Source organism: Siphateles boraxobius, unplaced genomic scaffold (genome assembly GCF_051911475.1).
Source record: "Siphateles boraxobius isolate OS27281-9 unplaced genomic scaffold, OSU_SipBor_1 33, whole genome shotgun sequence".
Classification (NCBI taxonomy): domain Eukaryota; kingdom Metazoa; phylum Chordata; class Actinopteri; order Cypriniformes; family Leuciscidae; genus Siphateles; species Siphateles boraxobius.
In genome coordinates this window covers 14,291,511-14,309,330 of record NW_027508953.1, presented here as the reverse complement: position 1 = coordinate 14,309,330, position 17,820 = coordinate 14,291,511, and the positions used below count along the sequence as shown (strand labels likewise).

Genomic DNA, 17,820 nt, shown 5'->3' with positions numbered 1-17,820 from the left:
ATAAGGCACAAATTAAATGTAATTTTTATCTGTAATGTAATGCACAAATAAATGTGAATCCTTTTCATTTGTACTCGAAAACAGGCGCCATTTTGCATTAGTTGGCAGAGTGCAAATTGAAATGGATTGCATTTAATTGTGTATAAAATTATAGATTTAAATTTATTTACATGCATTAAAAGTAAAAAAACAGTTTCATTTTCTCATAATATACATTGCAATCACCACATTTTTCAATGAATCTCAAATGACTCGATGGATGAATCAGTCTCTCTAAACCCCTCCTATCCGAGAGCCTGCTCTGCTCTGATTGGCCTGATGGCCCAGTCTGTTGTGATCTAGTCACCTTCATTTATATAGCGCTTTTTTAACAATATAGATTGTTTCAAAGCAGCTTTACAGTGATAATAGGAAATTAATGTAACAGAGATTGTTTTGGCTTAACAGCAGCTCTAGAATTAAGTTATTGTCCAGATAAAGTTAATTTTGATTGATTCACTTCCGTTGCAAAGATCATTAGTTATTAACTTAGGGGCCGCTTACACAACACCTTTCTAACAGAAAACCCTTAATGTGCTCCGGCCTCCTCATTTGCACAAGAACAGTGCCTGGAGGCTCCAGAACGCAAACCCTGAATCAGGTTCCAAGGTGAAAGCGCTGAATTTAAAAAAAAAAAAAACGTTATCTACCTCGTACAGTGCCCTTTCGGAAGCTCCCCACCCATTACCATAACTGAATGTCAGCTCTGTCCGAAGGTGTCACGGTGCATCAATCCAGGTGTTTGTTCTGAGTTACTGTTGGTGTGTTTAGTAGACGTGGGTGTGTTTACCTGTTTGTTGTTAGCTCCAGCTGACACTTATCAGCCTTCAGCTGCAGCTTATCATAAGACTTGTTAGCTGCCTTTATATCGCTGGAGTTGTCTGTGCTTAGTGTCGGTTCGTCACTCTTGTTTGTGTCTCTCACACAGTTCCGTGTCCTAGTCTCCGTGCGGAGTTTTTGTCGGTGTTGCCTACACATCAGCCGTTTGGGAGATCGCCTGTATCTATTCACCTGCCTTTGAGCTAGCCTTCTTTGGAGATTCCCCGTCGGACTCCTTCCAGGTCGCCCACCTGTTAATCGTGGCGTTTTGAGTATCTCCTGTCGAGTGTGGACATCCTTGTCTGACGTCTTCCAGTCGGAGTGTTGTCTTCCAGGTCTCCCGCCTGCTAAACGTGGTGTTTTGAGTATCTCCTGTGCTGTGTCTACAATAAACTGTTTTACTTGCATTTGGATCTAAGACAGAAGGCTTCCTAAAGCTCAGCGATTGAACTGTAAAGACAGTAACGATGAAATCGATTTTACCATATCAATCTGAGCACGATTCAACCCATTATTCAAAGTTATTCAACCCAAACCTCCATTGCAAGGAAGTCTTGAGCAGGACATTTCTCAGTTTTACGCTACTCAGTTAGAGCTACATAATGAGATGTTGCAACAGTAATTCCTCACCATCTTCAACAAACTGATGTGTATATTTCTAATCTATTGCCATGCACATGCGGGAACTATATCAATAATGTTGCATATTTTCGCCCAGCACTAACGTCAATGACTGTTGTAACAAACGTTTGTAAAACAAATCTTGCTCCATCTTTTATATTTACTCAAATTAGTAAGAACAACAGACAATCTGAATTAATAGACAGTTTTATGTAATAGTGGCCCACAGCTGCTTAGCAGAAGTATTACTATGAAGGTATTTTTGGTGCAAAACTACTGAACGCCTGTGACAGTGAAATGTGTAGTTGTAGAGAATAGCCACACATGTGTATCAGTAAATTTGAAGTCACAGAGAGAAATGCATTAAGAGTTGCAAACTTGTAGACTTTTTTTTCTCTCCCACAAACACAACACAACAGTTACACCTTCTCAAATTCTTCATTGCAGGTGCACAAATCCTATTCTACAAATCACAAATTAATAAACTCGTGCGCTCACATTTTTGCTACAGTTGCTGCAGTGAATATGGTGCAAAACACATTTAAACACCCGCATCAAAAAATGTGAAGTCACGGAGAAATTTTGCTCATCCGCAAATCAGTATGTGAATTCATCCAATGAGAGTTACGCACTTGTAGAATATTTTCTCACAAATATCTTGTATATTTTTCTAGCACAAACACAAGCACACAACTACAGCTGCTTGAATCTGCTGCGACGAATCTCAAACACTGTTTTTCGCTTTCAAGTGACAAGTTTCGCGCACTCTCCCTTTTGCACCATATATCTCGTTAAAGCAAAACTGACTTGTGCATCTGTAGAGGCAGTGGGCGGAGCCAACATGAATATTAATGAGTTTCCCGGGCATGCGCGTGGAACTACTCACTCATTTTAGTTCACTCCTCGTTTCTCAGCAGGTTTAATGGGTTATTTCAAAAAGGGTAAATATAGTTTCAGCGCGAACTTAAACTACAATTGTGTATCGTTTCGTAAAGTTCATTATTTTAATTAATTTGCACGTTTTGTGCATTCGTCAATGACTCAATGATTGCAGGCATTCACTTCGTGTAGGCCTATATAAAGTACAGCAAACTTCAACTCGGCGTATAAATTGCACCTTGCGAAGCTTTAAAACTGTGTATTTTACTAATTGTTATCATTTGTTGATTGCAATAAATTAAATAAACCCTCATAAATGTATCTGGGGGCTAACACTTTTTTTTTACAAATATATCCTGGTGTGATTGTTCTTAAATTCTTGTTCATTTAAATAAGCCAAATAATTTAAGACCACACAGAAACATGAATGTGTTGCTTTAATACTAGTGTACAATTTGGATTAAACAAAATTGTATGGACAAAAGTGGATAAATTGGATTTGGTTCAACTAGGTTACTGTAAATGAGGGAAAAAACACTTAACATTATTTTACGGAATATAATAAGCAACCAATTTGATGTGGTTAGAATTATATTTACAAATATACATACTGGCAAAATAATGTAACACTATTTTTTTAATGTTTGGGTTGCAAGGTGTGCTTGTGCTGGCTCTGATATAATAATATATACACTACTGGTCAAAAGTTTGGTATTAGTAAGGTTCTAGGAAGGGTACCAAGACTACATTTATCTGAAAAACAGTAATATTGTGAACTATTATAAATATGTGAAAGTTTTCTATTTTAATGTTTTAAAAAAAATTATTGTGATGGCAGAGCTCATTACTCTAGATTTCAGTGTCACACGAGCCTTCAGAAATCATTCTAATACTGATTTGCTGCTCAAGAAACATTTCTGATTATGATCAGGTGGTGCTGCTTAATGAAGTGTGGAAATCATCATGGAGCATATATTTCCAGGGGTGCTTCTCATTTCTTATTTGTGCATCCTCGTTTCCTTTCCTCGCTTCCTTTCCTAGCGCCTCAGCTCCTCCCCCTGTAGGTTGTGAGGGAAGGACTCAATGAAAGAAAATGAGGATGGAGGAATCGAATAAAAGCTTTTTTTATACATTGGAATACTTGATCATTCGAGCGTCACTTCACAGCGTCATCAGTAGCGCTCAAAGCATCTGCCCTTATGTTGTTGAAGTTTGTTTATTTAAGAAATTCATAATGAATAATAATAAAGCAAGATACCCTGTTGAAATATGTGAGATGTGTGGTTTATATAAACTGCATAGGTAAACTATAATTTAAAAAGATTGTGATCGATGTGAAGGGGGAGGAGAATGTATACGTGCGTCACGTTTAGTCAATGGAACAGTTCCGCATAGGATACACCTGTGTATCCTTGCTCATGACTCCTCTGAAAGCCTCCTCACACCTCGTTCCTCGACTCCTCGCGGTGCAATTAGAGAATTGAGATGTCCTTCAAGATGGCTGTGCTTGATTGGTTTCCGGGTCATAGGATGGAGGACAGAGGAGCGAGGAGACGAGGAGGGATATTGAGAAGCACCCCAGGATTGTTAATGAATAGCAAGTACAAAAGAACAAAATTTATTTAAAATTATTATTTTTTTGTAACATTATAATTGTCTTTGCTGTAATTTGTGACCAATTTAAGGCATCCTTGACCTTGCCTGCTATAAAAGTATACTTTTTTTTTAAATCATAGTGATTCCAAACTTTTGTCATGCAAATCTTAAGTGATGAAAATGATGAGAATGTCATGTTTTAACACAGTTTAAAGGTTTCATTTTTCAAGAGTTCAAGTCAGAAGTGCCTCTAATTGAAGCCCAATCAAGAACATGCATGTTTATAGAACTTTATGACTTTTAAAACATGTTGAATGTGTTTGTTGTGCAACAAAATAGATCATGCATTTGTATCAATGATCATCATTGTGTATCATCCAGGCACACAGTGCAACACATAAGGTCAAAGAAATAACATGACAAAGAGAAACATCAGTGTAGGGTGCAAAATGTTTATTAGGACACTGATATGGTTGTGGAGTTATTTCCCAGAGATTATTGCCAGAGATGACACCGTTTTAAAGCTTCATAAGGTAAGGTATCAGAAGAGCTTGGCAATACATAAATTAAATGGTAATGGTTCATGTATTTAGGAATATTCTATATCTGCTCTTCTGTTGGAAATAAGTCTTGCTGTAATCATTCAGGTGTTCTGGAATTTCTGGTTTTACAGTAAAAGTGGAACCTGTGATATTTTTTTGTAATTTTATATTTTGTTTGTAAATTTTTTTTATATTTTTTATTGCAGTCACATACAACAAAAGACAGGTTTAAATCATTGCAATGTACAAAGGAAAAGCACAACGAAATGAACGAGTTGAAGTTTGCTGTACTTTATATAGGCCTACACGAAGTGAATGCCTGCAATCATTAAGTCGTTGACGAATGCACAAAACGTGCAAATTAATAAAAACATTATGAACTTTACGAAACGATACACAATAGTTTAAGTTCGCGCTGAAACTATTATTACCTTTTTTGAAATAACCCATTAAACCTGCTGAGAAACGAGGAGTGAACCTCTGAGTGAACTAAAATGAGCGAGCAGTTCCACACGCATGCCCGGGAAACTCATTAATATTCATGTTGGCTCCGCCCACTGCCTCTACAGATGCACAAGTCAGTTTTGCTTTAACGAGATATATGGTGCAAAAGGGAGAGCGCGCGAAACTTGTCACTTGAAAGCGAAAAACAGTGTTTGAGATTCGTCGCAGCAGATTCAAGCAGCTGTAGTTGTGTAGGCCTACTTGTGTTTGTGCTAGAAAAATATAAAAGATATTTGTGAGAAAATATTCTACAAGTGTGCAACTCTCATTGGATGAATTCACATACTGATTTGCGGATGAGCAAAATTTCTCCGTGACTTCACATTTTTTGATGCGGGTGTTTAAATGTGTTTTGCACCATATTCACTGCAGCAACTGTAGCAAAAATGTGAGCGCGCGAGTTTATTAATTTGTGATTTGTAGAATAGGATTTGTGCACCTGCAATGAAGAATTTGAGAAGGTGTAACTGTTGTGTTGTGTTTGTGGGAGAGAAAAAAAAGTCTACAAGTTTGCAACTCTTAATGCATTTCTCTCTGTGACTTCAAATTTACTGATACACATGTGTGGCTATTCTCTACAACTACACATTTCACTGTCACAGGCGTTCAGTAGTTTTGCACCAAAAATACCTTCATATATTTCAGTTAGACAGTAATAACGTGAGTTCAGTTTAGCTGGAAACTTAGGCTACACAATATAAAACAGAAGTATTTTGAACACCCGGTCAAAAATATATACATCAATAATTATTCACACTTACAGGTTGTGATTCTGAGGCGGAGGGTGGTTCAAATAAACTGTCGAACCATTTTTAAAGAGTAAGCATTTTGCGTATCCTACATTGAACTCTGAGATTTGAGAAGCAGTCGTCAGTAAAATTAAGTGTTGTGGGCTGGTCAAGTTGTTCGCGGATGGACAACGTACAACATAGGCGGGCATTATGCAAATGTATCTTCTAGTGACATAGAACCATAAAGCAGTAGGATTCGAATAAAAAACGACTCATATTGGCAGTTCAGAGTTTTGGGAAACATTAACTTAATAAATTTAACAATAACAATAAATTTATTTATTGTGCTCTTTCAACTTTACAATTTTGCATAACGTTTACATTCACAAACAGCTTTATAACACTGCATGAAAGGGAATATTAGAAAAACCATAATAGGGGCACTTCTTAAATCCATCAATTGGGCTGCTAAACAGACCCCCTCCTATCACACAAATATGAAGTGCAAATACAGAGACCTCTGTGACTGGTGTGACTTGTGACATGCATGTATATCACATCTGCTTACCGATTGATTTTTGTTCTTTTCTTCTGCAGTTTTCAGCATTCATTATGCTACAGGTGGCTGAAGGCAGAGGCCGCATACATCCAGGAATAGACAGCGAAACTCTCCTAAAGGACATGTTCAAAAATCAAGATCGCAACACAGATGGCAAGATAACTGAAGATGAACTGAACATCACAGTAAATGAGGAAGATGAAGTGCCTATACATGAGGAGCTGTAAGGGCAACAAACCAGTTTGTATAATTCAGGTATTATCAGATTTTTATAATTCAATTGTAATTGGCTGAATAATTCACCCTTGGTCAATGGGATCCATAGGTTCCGTAATGGATAAGGTTCCAATAACATAAATTGCACTATAAAAAAATAAATTTCTAGTCGCAGTGTGTAAGAGGCCACATTAGAAGATATGTTATAATAAATTACCTATCTATGTCCTTTTTTTCGTCTATTAACCACATAATCAATGTAACTGAAGGTTGGGTTTGTTCAGTTGAAAGTAGTTTACATGCCTCTTGGAAAATCTGAAAGACATTTACCTAAAAAAAGGTAGAGAAGGGTCATTTTCAGCAAAAAATAAATGTCCCTTTTTCAGGATACTGTATTTTTAAAGATAATTTTGTAAAATCCAAATAAGAGCTTTATTGGAAGGGGTTTAAAAAATGTTTTTCATACTTTTTCAAAGAACTATAAACAATTGCACATACACCTGTGAAAAATAACAAAGTACAAAGAAAAAAATAATTCATGGCTCTTGTCTGAATAACTTTTGTAACTTTAATAATGATAAATCTATATTTAATTTATACAGTGAAGACTATTGCCACAGACCTGCAAGGCTCTCCACCCAGCCAATCACAGCACCCCCTCTAACCAAAATACTGATCACACACACCTGCACGCCATCTCCCTCATCACCAGAACTACTACTTAAGCACACACATCGCATTTCTACATTGTCTGGTCTTGTTAAGACTTTGAGGACTATTTACCTGTCACCAGCAAGCTACTGCAACGTATATCTCCAGCACCTAATTCCCTGTGTTTCTCCTGTTCCTCACTGTGCTGCTCCTGTTCTTCCATGTGCTCCAGCCCTCTGTCCATTCAGCCATCCATGATCTCCAACATCTGTAAGGAAAAGACATTACATTATTACCAATCTCCATTCATCGAAAGTCTCATTGCACGTCTACTCACCTGTTTACTTCCATTATGCTGTGTGCTGTCAATAAAGATCCAGTCATTGAATTTCTCTATGCAGTTGTTCTGAATATTTAAATAGTCTTATAATTTTGTTTTTATTTAATTGGTTAAGATGAATCATGTGACTTAGGTTTGAGGTTGTAGTGGACATCTTACTTCACAACAGCAGTGATGCAGCAGCAGATGTCTCTCTGATAAAATATATTCTTCTGTTATTTCATGCCAAAGAGGCCATCGTATGTAAGTTTGTTTATTTAATATCATCTATGTTAAAAAAGGGAGTATTTCATAGGATCTAAGAAAATATTTGCTATACATTTTCAAAGAAGATTGTTTTCTTTCATATATTAATGCTAGATTGTTTTTCTTAAAATGTACCTTTATTCATACTTAATGTACATTTTCTGTTTGTATTGTAGTTTCACAAAATAATTATGTTGTGGGATTGAAGATTTCAAAATAAAACACTGAAAAAGAACTTTGGTTTTGACTTTTTATTTTATTTTTTATTTTTTTACCCTCATCCTGTTGAGGTGCAACCTACTTGCATCATGGACCGAATAGCAGTGTTATTTGACATTTGATTACTTTATTCAATTACTGTACCTGGAAAGGGAAACCTATTGTTCGGCCTACCTGAAAAGCATATGTTATTTCATTTATGCTTGATCTATTGTATTTATTTGTGCGTGCCTCCTATTATTTATTTTGATACAGTTTACTTGTTTTTAATACAATTTTATTGGGCTAGTAGTTTTTGCTGTAGCAAAATAGGAATTGAGTATTTCACTGGCATCTGAAATTTGGTGTCATAACCTTAGTTATTAAGGCCACTGGGCCAGTAGAAGAAATCCTTAGTGTTGAGTCTTTGTATTGCTCAGAACCCTGAAAAATGCAACAGCACAACTGTTCATCATCGATAATAATCAAAAATGTTTCTTGAGCAGCAAATCAGCATATTATGATTCCTGAAGGATCATTTGACACTGAAGACTGGAGTAGTGGTGCTGAAATTTCACCTTTGTGTCACAGGAATAAATTACATTGGAAAATATATTCAAATAGAAAACAGTTTTTTAAATTGTAATGTTTTACAATACTACTGTATATTTACTGTATATTTGTAAAATAAATGCAGCCATGGTGAGCAGACAATACATTTTTAAAAGCATTAACAAAACAAAAAACAGATAAGCAACATTAACGTTTGTAAAACATCCTTCTCTGGAAGCTGAAAGGGATGATTACTTTCATCCCTGTCAGCTTCCAGAAAAGGATGGTGACAGACATTGAAGCAGTATTTTACAGTTTTTCTGAATTCCTATAACACCTTTCTTGAAACCGTCATTCACTTTCTCAAAACCTTAAACACAAAATCAAATTTTCAAACCACATTCAGAGAACCTCTGACTCTTCTGGCAAAATCAAACAATTGGCTCAAAACCATTTTAAAAAACAATGCTTTCAGATCATACACACAGCAAGTCAATATTATAAATAGCCTACTACAGATAATTTGTTAGATAAAAAAAATTGAGAACACAGAATCCAAAGCATGCAGTTACAGAAAAAAAGTATACTGTAACAAAGTAAACAAATTTTGTAAATTGTAAAAAAAAAAGTCATTGCATTAGTTTCATTCTCTGCTGTATAAAAACTCAATAGTAGGGTTTATCCAAAGTCCTTCTCAGTCAAGCCATTTCACTCAACAGAAATCTTTGAAACCCTCTTGGGGCAGCTATTTCAGTCATGCGAGTACAGCTATGCATTTCATTAGTGACATCTTGCAGTGCATACAGTATACAATTTACTACTGTAAATTTAGTATTGTACTGAATATTGTATAGTATTGAATGTCTGTATATTCAGCACTTGCATACTGTGAAAATACAGTGACCCAACTGCAATAGCCAAGAAGGTTACAGTAAAAAACTCTAAATGTTACAGTACACTCAGAAGGGTTGTGCAACTGCAAAATCAAGGTCAGTGAGAGATTCATTCTGCTTCAGTATCATGTCTTCATTTTAAAACACAAGTGCAAAGTGTGTTTTACTGAGTGAGAATGTGTTTAGAGTTTTGCAAAAAGTGTGCATGACATTTGCTTTAACTACCTGAACTTGTTTCTTTCTGTAAAACATCAGTGATTTATTCAACAAATTGTTTTAGGCTATTGAGAATGGAGTTATTTTAACAATTCTGAAAAACGGTAAAGCACATCACCACCAGAAATTTGTAGCAGTTACTTCTCAGACATTTGTAGCAGTTACTTCACTCAGGAAACAATTTAAACTATCATTAGGCCTTTTTTTGCAGAAATAAAGTAACTGCTGAATTTAATATCTTTATCTCTATATTTCTTGCACCAAATTATGGAGTATCAGCAGTAAAATCATTTAACTCCGGTATAGACTCTCACCAAAAAGTATTGGCTTAGTAATTGTACTATGTAACACTGAATAAATGCCGATTCATAAATGAACGCAGTTTTTTGGCTATTTTCTATTGAAATTTAATAAGGGTTTGTATTGGTTTCCATGAAGTAGATGTATTTATTCTTAAAGATATTAACTAAAAACAATACAATCCCCTGTAACTATTAGTTTGAGGTTGTTTACAGCAGAGAATGAAAAGTATATGGTTTATCCAAAGTCCTTTTCAGGCAAGCCAATGGTCCTAGTAAATGTGAAGCAAGTGCTTCCCTGTAGCTGTACAGCAAATCAGTTTGTGAATGTGACTTTACACATGTATGCAACTTCAAAATCAAAACACCTGTGTATTGAATTATATGTGCATATCGAAACATGCACCTTTTCACATAAGAGCTGCAAGTGTAAAATATCACTTTCAAAAAGCATATTCAACAAACCATAGATATGAAAATATGTAGAAGCCAGATTGACAAAACTGAACTACTTTATTTAGCATAGAGAACTCAAACTCACAAAAACTAATTTCTGCTCTCAGTAGCCCAATAACAGAAAAGCTGTACTTTGAGTACTAACATTAAACAAAACATCCTTTTCAACAAACTGAATGCGTATCAGCACAATATTTGTACACAAGTAAAAAAAAAAAAAAATTCTATTTTTTTTTCCCATCAACCACCTTTGGTGGAGTCGCCCGAATACTGAACAGATCTCGAAGATTTACTTCAGGATCAATGTGGTGTGGGATTTTGCGCTCATTAAACAGGCCCGTCAGATCAGCTTCCAGTTTGGGCCTCTGAGTGATGTTCATGCGTAATGAAAAAAGAGAGTTAAGGTCTTCAACCAGGGGACGTCGATTCCGCCCTTCCAATCGTTTTTGCCAACTTTTACTGCTCCGCTTATGTGGATGCTAAATAATACAACAAATGTTACAGAGACAGCTGTTTTATATATAAAAATAAAACGCTGTACATTACCACATTAACAAATTACACATGTCATAGATGCCATTGATGTAGCTCAAACAGCTTTTAACCCATCATACATCAAAAGGGAATCATACATCATAACTACCTTGAGTTTGGCCACATCAGGTTCATGACGTAACATGTGGCGGACAAGGCTTTCCTGTTGAAACAGCACAAGTAAGGGTTACTAACACTATATAACATGTGAACACAAGGCCCTACAAGCAAAAGTGCTGTCAATTGATTCATTTTCTTAATCAAAAAAACAAAAACAATACACGCTTCTGGATTGAATCATGGATTAATCCACTCCTAACATTAAAGTCTTTAATACTTTTATATTGTAATAATTTCACAATTAAACTCCAAATTAATGTAGAAACAGCAAAGACAGTAGCATGCCTTTTAAATATTTGTTTCATGGCAAATCATGAAACATCAATACTGCTACGAAAGATTTTTTCCTTAATTTTATCCATTAAATATAGCCATTCATTAAATATAGCCATTCAACATTAAAGGTGTAACGGTTCAAAATTAAAGTCACCTTTTTATATAGCTCTATTTACAATACAGACTTTCAAAGCAACTTTACAGAGATAACTGGAAAATAATGCACATTGCAGCGTTTACAGGTTCTACGTCAAAATGCCTCACTATTCAACAGAGATATTGTAGGTCTAACACAGAGGTCTTCAATTCTGCTCCTGGAGGGCCACTGTCCTGCAGAGTTTAGTTCCAACCTGCTTCAGCACACCTGCCTTTGTACATTCAAGCGATCCTGAAGAGCTCAGGTGTGTTTCTTTAGGGTTGGAACTAAACTCTGCAGGACAGCGGCCCTCCAGGAGCAGTATTGAAGACCTGTGGTCTAACAGGTAGGATACAGAAATTGAATAAAGTTAAAGTCTTCACTGCATAAACTATAAATGGACTAGATGAATCCTTGTTAAAACTACATAAAGTTATTCAGTCAAGAGCAGTGAGTTGGTGACTTTTTATTCTTGGATTATCCTTAAAATGACAGCAGCCTTTGTTACGGCTGGGTGATGCAAAAAAAAAAAAAGTTCCATATCATTCAGTTGTGATTAAACTTTTTAGAGAAATCTTGAAAAAAAATTATAAAACAAAAAGAACAGTGCAGCATGCATTTTGTGGGTTCAACTGGATAGGCTAAACCTTAAAATGCAACAATGAAACTTAGAACATTGCATCTTGTGCGCCACTGATATGGCTCCCTGACGCACAACTAAAATTCAACGTGTCTGTTCTGGTGTCAAATGGCGCAACCAAACCTCACAGCAACAACTTATTGGCAGTTTGCTTGTCACTCATAGCACGATTCTTTATATGAAATGACCGAGAAACCAATAGAACGTTACCCCGAACATTTTTGCTATTGTTATCGACGATAGTGCACTTTCAATAAATACAATACGGTTTTATTGCCCTGGCCTATGCTGCTTGCAATTTTTTTCATTTTACCGTGTTAAAAATATTTAATGCGTTAACACATTAATTTTAACACTAGTAAAACCAAACTGTCACAGATACAATTTTGCCTTGATATTGAAAAAGACATCACAAGGCCATTCAACCATCCCTAACACATTCCTCACTCTACTCACACGCATGGCAAAAGTCTTGCTGCAGCCAGGGAAGGAACAGTCGTGTGAGAGCAGCTGCAGATGAACCTTTCGAATATGGTGCTGCAGATTGAAGGTTGTGGAAAAGTATGCCTGGCAACCTTGACTGGGACATAGCAAAACTGGCTTCTGCAAGGCATGGGTCCGCTTGTGCCTCCTCAAGGCATCACGTTTCCGGAAGGTCTTTTGACATACCATACAGGACAATGATGCTGTTGACGAAGTTAGTGACTTTAGAGATTGTGTAAACCATTACAAGGAGCATGCATAGCACTCAAGGGAAATGGAAAGGTACTGGCAGTTTACGTCCAATAACTAAAAATGTTTGGTTTACCAGGGTGACTCGCCATGTGTTTCCGTAAATTCCCCCAGGTGTCCAAACTGATGGGGCATTCAGCATAAAGACAGCGATAACCTGAAGAAACAGTTACTAGGTGGCCATTTTAAAACTGTTATGGGTAAAGTGGTCTCTTTCTGCCCTTTTTTTTAATACAGTCAGTGGTTAATAGCAAAGGTGTTTGAGTTATTGTACTTCATTACAGTACCAATAGAGTAACCTGCTATTGAAAAAATCTATATAAGTTTAATAACCTTTAAAGGGCAGAAACGGCACAGTCAAAATTGAGTTGTGACCAAGATTGTCTGGGTTTGGCCCAACTGGGTTTTGATTCAGAGAAAATAGATAGCATAACCATTCATAAAAAGCCATTTTGTTTTTAAGCTCCAGTGTCGTCATTTCGGGAGGCATCTCTTTTTGTTGACGGGGAGGTAGTATCAGGGAGCCGCTATCAATATGCGGGAGACTCCCAGAACTTCCGGGAGACTTGGGATGTCTGCAACCAAACGCGGGGCTAGTTGTACCACGTTTTAAATACTTTCATACATGCTAGCATGACAGTTGCGCAGGTTGGGCATGTTGTCACTATTACAACATGCCCCTATTAGAACTAAGCTATTCTGTGATGCAAGCGACGTAATTCACATTAACAACTTTAATGAATTCTATTGAGAGATCATAAAAAGAGGTGAATAAAGACAGTCAATGTTCAGAAATTATTAATTATGCTTTGAACTAAGCTGTAGCCTATAACGGTGTTTGTTGTCAAACTCAAAGCACCATTTTATATGAAATTGTATTTTATTAAAAACTATTTTAGTCTTGTAATTTTTTTTATTAGATCAGATAATGTTACAATGTACCCCACATATGGGGCATGTTCTCACATTTTACTTCAGTTTTCAGGGTACAATTAAGGGGGGGGGGGTATAATCTATTAATGAAACAAAACAATTCTAGTGGACGATGAATGAATGCGGGGAAAAATAAATACTATGTAAAATATAAATCCCAAGTAGGTTTACACAAACTGAAAGTCAAAAACCGCTAGGTTGTGCCCCATTCTCCCCTTTCTTTCCTCAGTAGGGTAGGGCCTTCAATTTTAGATGTTTGGGAGTCGAGAAGCTTGTACATCAAAAGTTACAGAATATTACCTTCTGTGAACTTTACTTTGTCTCATTTTTATAAATTATTAACTTGACCGTTCACATACTTTCCATAGAAGAGTCAATAAATGAACAGTGGTTATTCAGTTAATTCCAATAAAAAGAACAGTTAAAGAATTGATGAATCCTCACCTGTGTGTCTTCTATCATGAGCTTTCCGCGCAATGTGAGACTCAAAGCTCATTCCACAGCCGCTTTTCGAGCATCTGGTGGGGATTTTTTTTCTCCATTTTATACTTTCAGCGGTCAAAGATATAAAGCATTATACAAAAAAAAAAAAACGTTTAGGCTGCAGACGAACCTGAAACTTGAAGTACCGTGCGTCGCCAGGTGCAGTTTTAACGCTCGTCTTTTCCTGAACGTCTTGGCGCACTGATATTCTTTACACTGGGTAAACAGACTCAACAGTTTTGATAAGATATCTTGTTTCGCGAACAGCAAAATGTACAAGAGCCAATAAATGGGTGGTGGAAAGAGAAAATGCGAGTCAAACCTGAAAGTAATCTTGTTTTTCGCTGTGCGCATAACGCACGTGCCTCTTAAATTGATCTGCGGCGTAGAAGTCTTTGCCACAAGCAACGCCAGTGCACCTGCTCAATGATAAACAACATTTTAAAATCATAAAAAAAAGAAAATGGTTAGTCATAAATAGTAGGCTTATAAGAACCTTCATTCTAAACTGGCCACAATTTCTTTAAGTTATCAATTCCCTAGTAACACATGACTAAAGTAGCCTACAATTAATACGATGCCATAACCTCAGAATTAAGAACTTAAATGTTTACCCAGGTACGCCACCCACATGTTTAAATGTGTCTAAAGTGTGTCTAACATGTGCCTACACAGGTCTAATGGCAGGACACGCCGGACAAATACACAATTTTCTAGCCTGTTTTAAACTGATTGCATTTAATAATCCTATTTTGCCTACTTGAAGTTTTTCTCGCCGCTGTGTATCGAAGCATGCCGAGTCAGGTGCGATTTACGGGTGAAGCTGCGTCCACATCCCACAAATACACACTTGTGAGGTCGCTAAAGGGAACAAAAAGAAAAATCATAAATAGGATCATAAATAGGCTACGTGATTTTTTGCTTTTTACACTTAAAGTGTAGCTATTAGCCTACAACTCACCGCACCAGTGTGCACAGTCTCGTGCTCCAGCAGACGCCATTGTCGAGAGAATGTCGCGCCACATTCAGCATAAGAGCAGTTAAACAACTGCAATCGCGGCACAGCATCCTCTTTCTTAACCACCTGTGTGTGCATCATTTTACAAACGTGCTTGCAACTACCAATGCATTTTTACTGTGATTTTTCCCCCCCACCGTTGTGTTCGAACTATTAATTGCTTGATGACCGTGTCGTATTTAAGCTCTTTACACTCCTGTCACCTGCATATGGTTGCGCTAATGACGTTTGCCAATAATAAGGGAGAGTTAATGAGAACTCCACTGTCTCCTCAAAAGAGTCCATTTGCAAGCAGCGGAAAGACAGATTATGTGAAACACACACACAGTTAACCTGCGTTGTTTACTCAGCTATAAATAATAGCACCAAATTAATAAAAAAAAACACAAAATATTGACCCACGTCGTGTTTTCTATCATGCGCCGTGCACGTTTGCAATGACGTAAGATGCACGCAAATGCACCAGAGTTCGATCAAGTTTAGTGTGAAACCAGACCAACGCTGCGGGGGGCGCCGGGAACAATCGCGCCCGGGTTCGGACCGCAGCAAACGAGCCCAGTGTAAAAGCCCCCTTATACTCAGAGTCAGTTACCATGGTAACTTAGGCCTATCTGTGAACCTAACCTGGTCGGGAGCAGGTTTTCTTCGGTAAACCCAGTTTTTCTTATGTAGTAAATGCATCTTGATTTAAGCATATTTAGATATTTTGACTGGAAAACAACACGACAAAAAGGCTAAGTAAGAAAAGCATTTTTTTTATTTTTTTTGCTGTGCAGTAGGCTACATTCTTTCATTGCGCATTGTTCTATATAACATCAGATATGCAGAGCACAGTAGAAAGGCCACTGTATCAGAGCGGGAAGGAAAGTGTGCCTGACTTTCATGCTCTTTCTGAGAGTTTTTGTGTTGTTTCTTTGACACAAACCCCTGAGATCCATCAAAGAGGAGTTTTACAGGATTGCAGGTAGTGATGGCAATTTCAAAACACTGCTTCATGAAGCTTCAAAGCCTTTACGAATCTTTTGTTCCGAATCAATGGTTCGGAGCGTGTATCAAACTCCCAGAGTCACATGATTTCAGTAAACAAGGCTTCATTATTTCATAACTGTTTCGAAACACTTCGAAATTTCAATGATTCACCGCTGGCAGCGATGATCTCTGTCAACCCATGAATCATGAGGAGTCACTGAGAACCAATGAACAAGTGTCTGTTGGTTTTACCTAATCTCTGACCAGTTTTATACATTTGTAGACATTTTAACTAGACATTAGTATAATTAAAATGAGGTAGTTAATATTGGCCTGTTTAGCTGAGCCATTCATAGGACAAACAAAACAAACCCTGACAACTGATAAAAGAACACGTTTACACATGATAATCTTATTACATGGTTAGATGATTGCATTTGAAAGATTTTACTTTCAGTAAAAAAATTGCAATAGATTGTAAAAGCCAAAAGGCCAACCCAACACTTCATCACAACTTCTCCATTCAGCTAGGCTCGTCATCCAAAACTCCATCAAGGTCAGCTAGGAACCTTGGGGTTGTAATTGATGATCAGTTGAAATTCACAGACCACATTGCTAGAACTGCCCGGTCCTGCAGATTTGCCTTGCACAACATTAGGAGGATCATTCCCTTCCTTACAGAGCATGCTACACAACTCCTTGTCCAAGCACTTGTTTTACCAGACTGGACTATTGTAACGCTCTCCTGGCTGGTCTTCCAGCTTGCTCTGTCAAACCTCTACAATTGATCCAGAATGCTGCAGCCAGAGTAGTCTTTAATGAGCCAAAGAGAGCACATGTCACTCCTCTCCTCACTAAATTGCACTGGTTGCCAGTTGCCGCTCGCATTAAATTCAAGGCACTGACGTTTGCCTACAGAACAACCATTGGCACTGCTCCCTCTTACCTAAACTCATTACTTCAGACTTACGTGCCATCCAGAAACCTGCGCTCTGCTAGCGAATGTCGTCTTGTGGTACCATCTCAAAGAGGCACAAAATCTCTTTCTCGGACCTTTACCATGACTGTTCCCTGTTGGTGGAATGGTCTGCCTAACTCAACCAGAGCTTCTGAGTCAGTAGCCACTTTCAAGAAACTGCTGAAAACGTATCTTTTTCGGCAGCACTTGATTCAGTAGTACTAACACTTTCTCTTCTATTATATAAAAAAAAAATTGCACTAAAGTTAAACTGAGAGAGGTTATAGCACTTGCGTATTGTTGTCCTACTGTTAGTTTAACTGCTTCTATTGTTTCTTGGGCCTGGGTTTTTGTTGCATTTACACTGTTCTGACCACTAGGGGTCACCGTGGAGACGGTTGTCAGATTGTTTCGAAGCCTCGGCACAATATGGCACATTTGATTCGACTGTTTTAGTGTTTCACGAAGCCTCAATCTGCCCACCACTAATTGCAGGTCAGTGGTGGAGAAATCGGTTTAAATGAGGATAATCCACTGATCTATACAGTGGTGGGCCGTCAGGGCCAGCAAGGCCTTCTCTGCTGGCCCAAACACTATCAGAATCACCGACTTGCATCTTAATATATATTTTCTACGAATGAGTATTAAATATTGTATTCTCTTA

General features: G+C 37.3%; 2 protein-coding genes across 5 annotated transcripts in view; one reads left to right on the top strand and one right to left on the bottom strand.

Moving 5' to 3' along the window:
* Positions 1-7,978, top strand: part of fkbp10a (FKBP prolyl isomerase 10a) — a 361,807-nt gene extending 353,829 nt beyond the window's left edge. For 2 of the 4 annotated variants that reach the window (XM_077195548.1, XM_077195551.1), the window contains exon 10: positions 6,329-7,978. In XM_077195548.1, the coding sequence (XP_077051663.1) occupies positions 6,329-6,517 (189 nt within the window). In that variant the 3' untranslated portion in view covers positions 6,518-7,978. The remainder of the gene's footprint in view (positions 1-6,328) is intronic. The other 2 variants (XM_077195550.1, XM_077195549.1) reach the window with 2 other exon arrangements.
* A 2,417-nt stretch (positions 7,979-10,395) lies between these two features.
* On the bottom strand, positions 10,396-15,358 carry 42sp43 (P43 5S RNA-binding protein). Its single transcript, XM_077195555.1, has 9 exons — positions 15,173-15,358; positions 14,972-15,072; positions 14,534-14,630; positions 14,342-14,427; positions 14,173-14,246; positions 12,872-12,952; positions 12,520-12,749; positions 11,001-11,054; positions 10,396-10,836 (listed from the first exon to the last, which is right to left on the bottom strand). Exons 1-9 carry the CDS (start codon positions 15,308-15,310, stop codon positions 10,582-10,584), a joined length of 1,116 nt encoding a protein of 371 aa, XP_077051670.1. The 5' UTR covers positions 15,311-15,358; the 3' UTR covers positions 10,396-10,581.
* Positions 15,359-17,820: the final 2,462 nt, after the last annotated feature.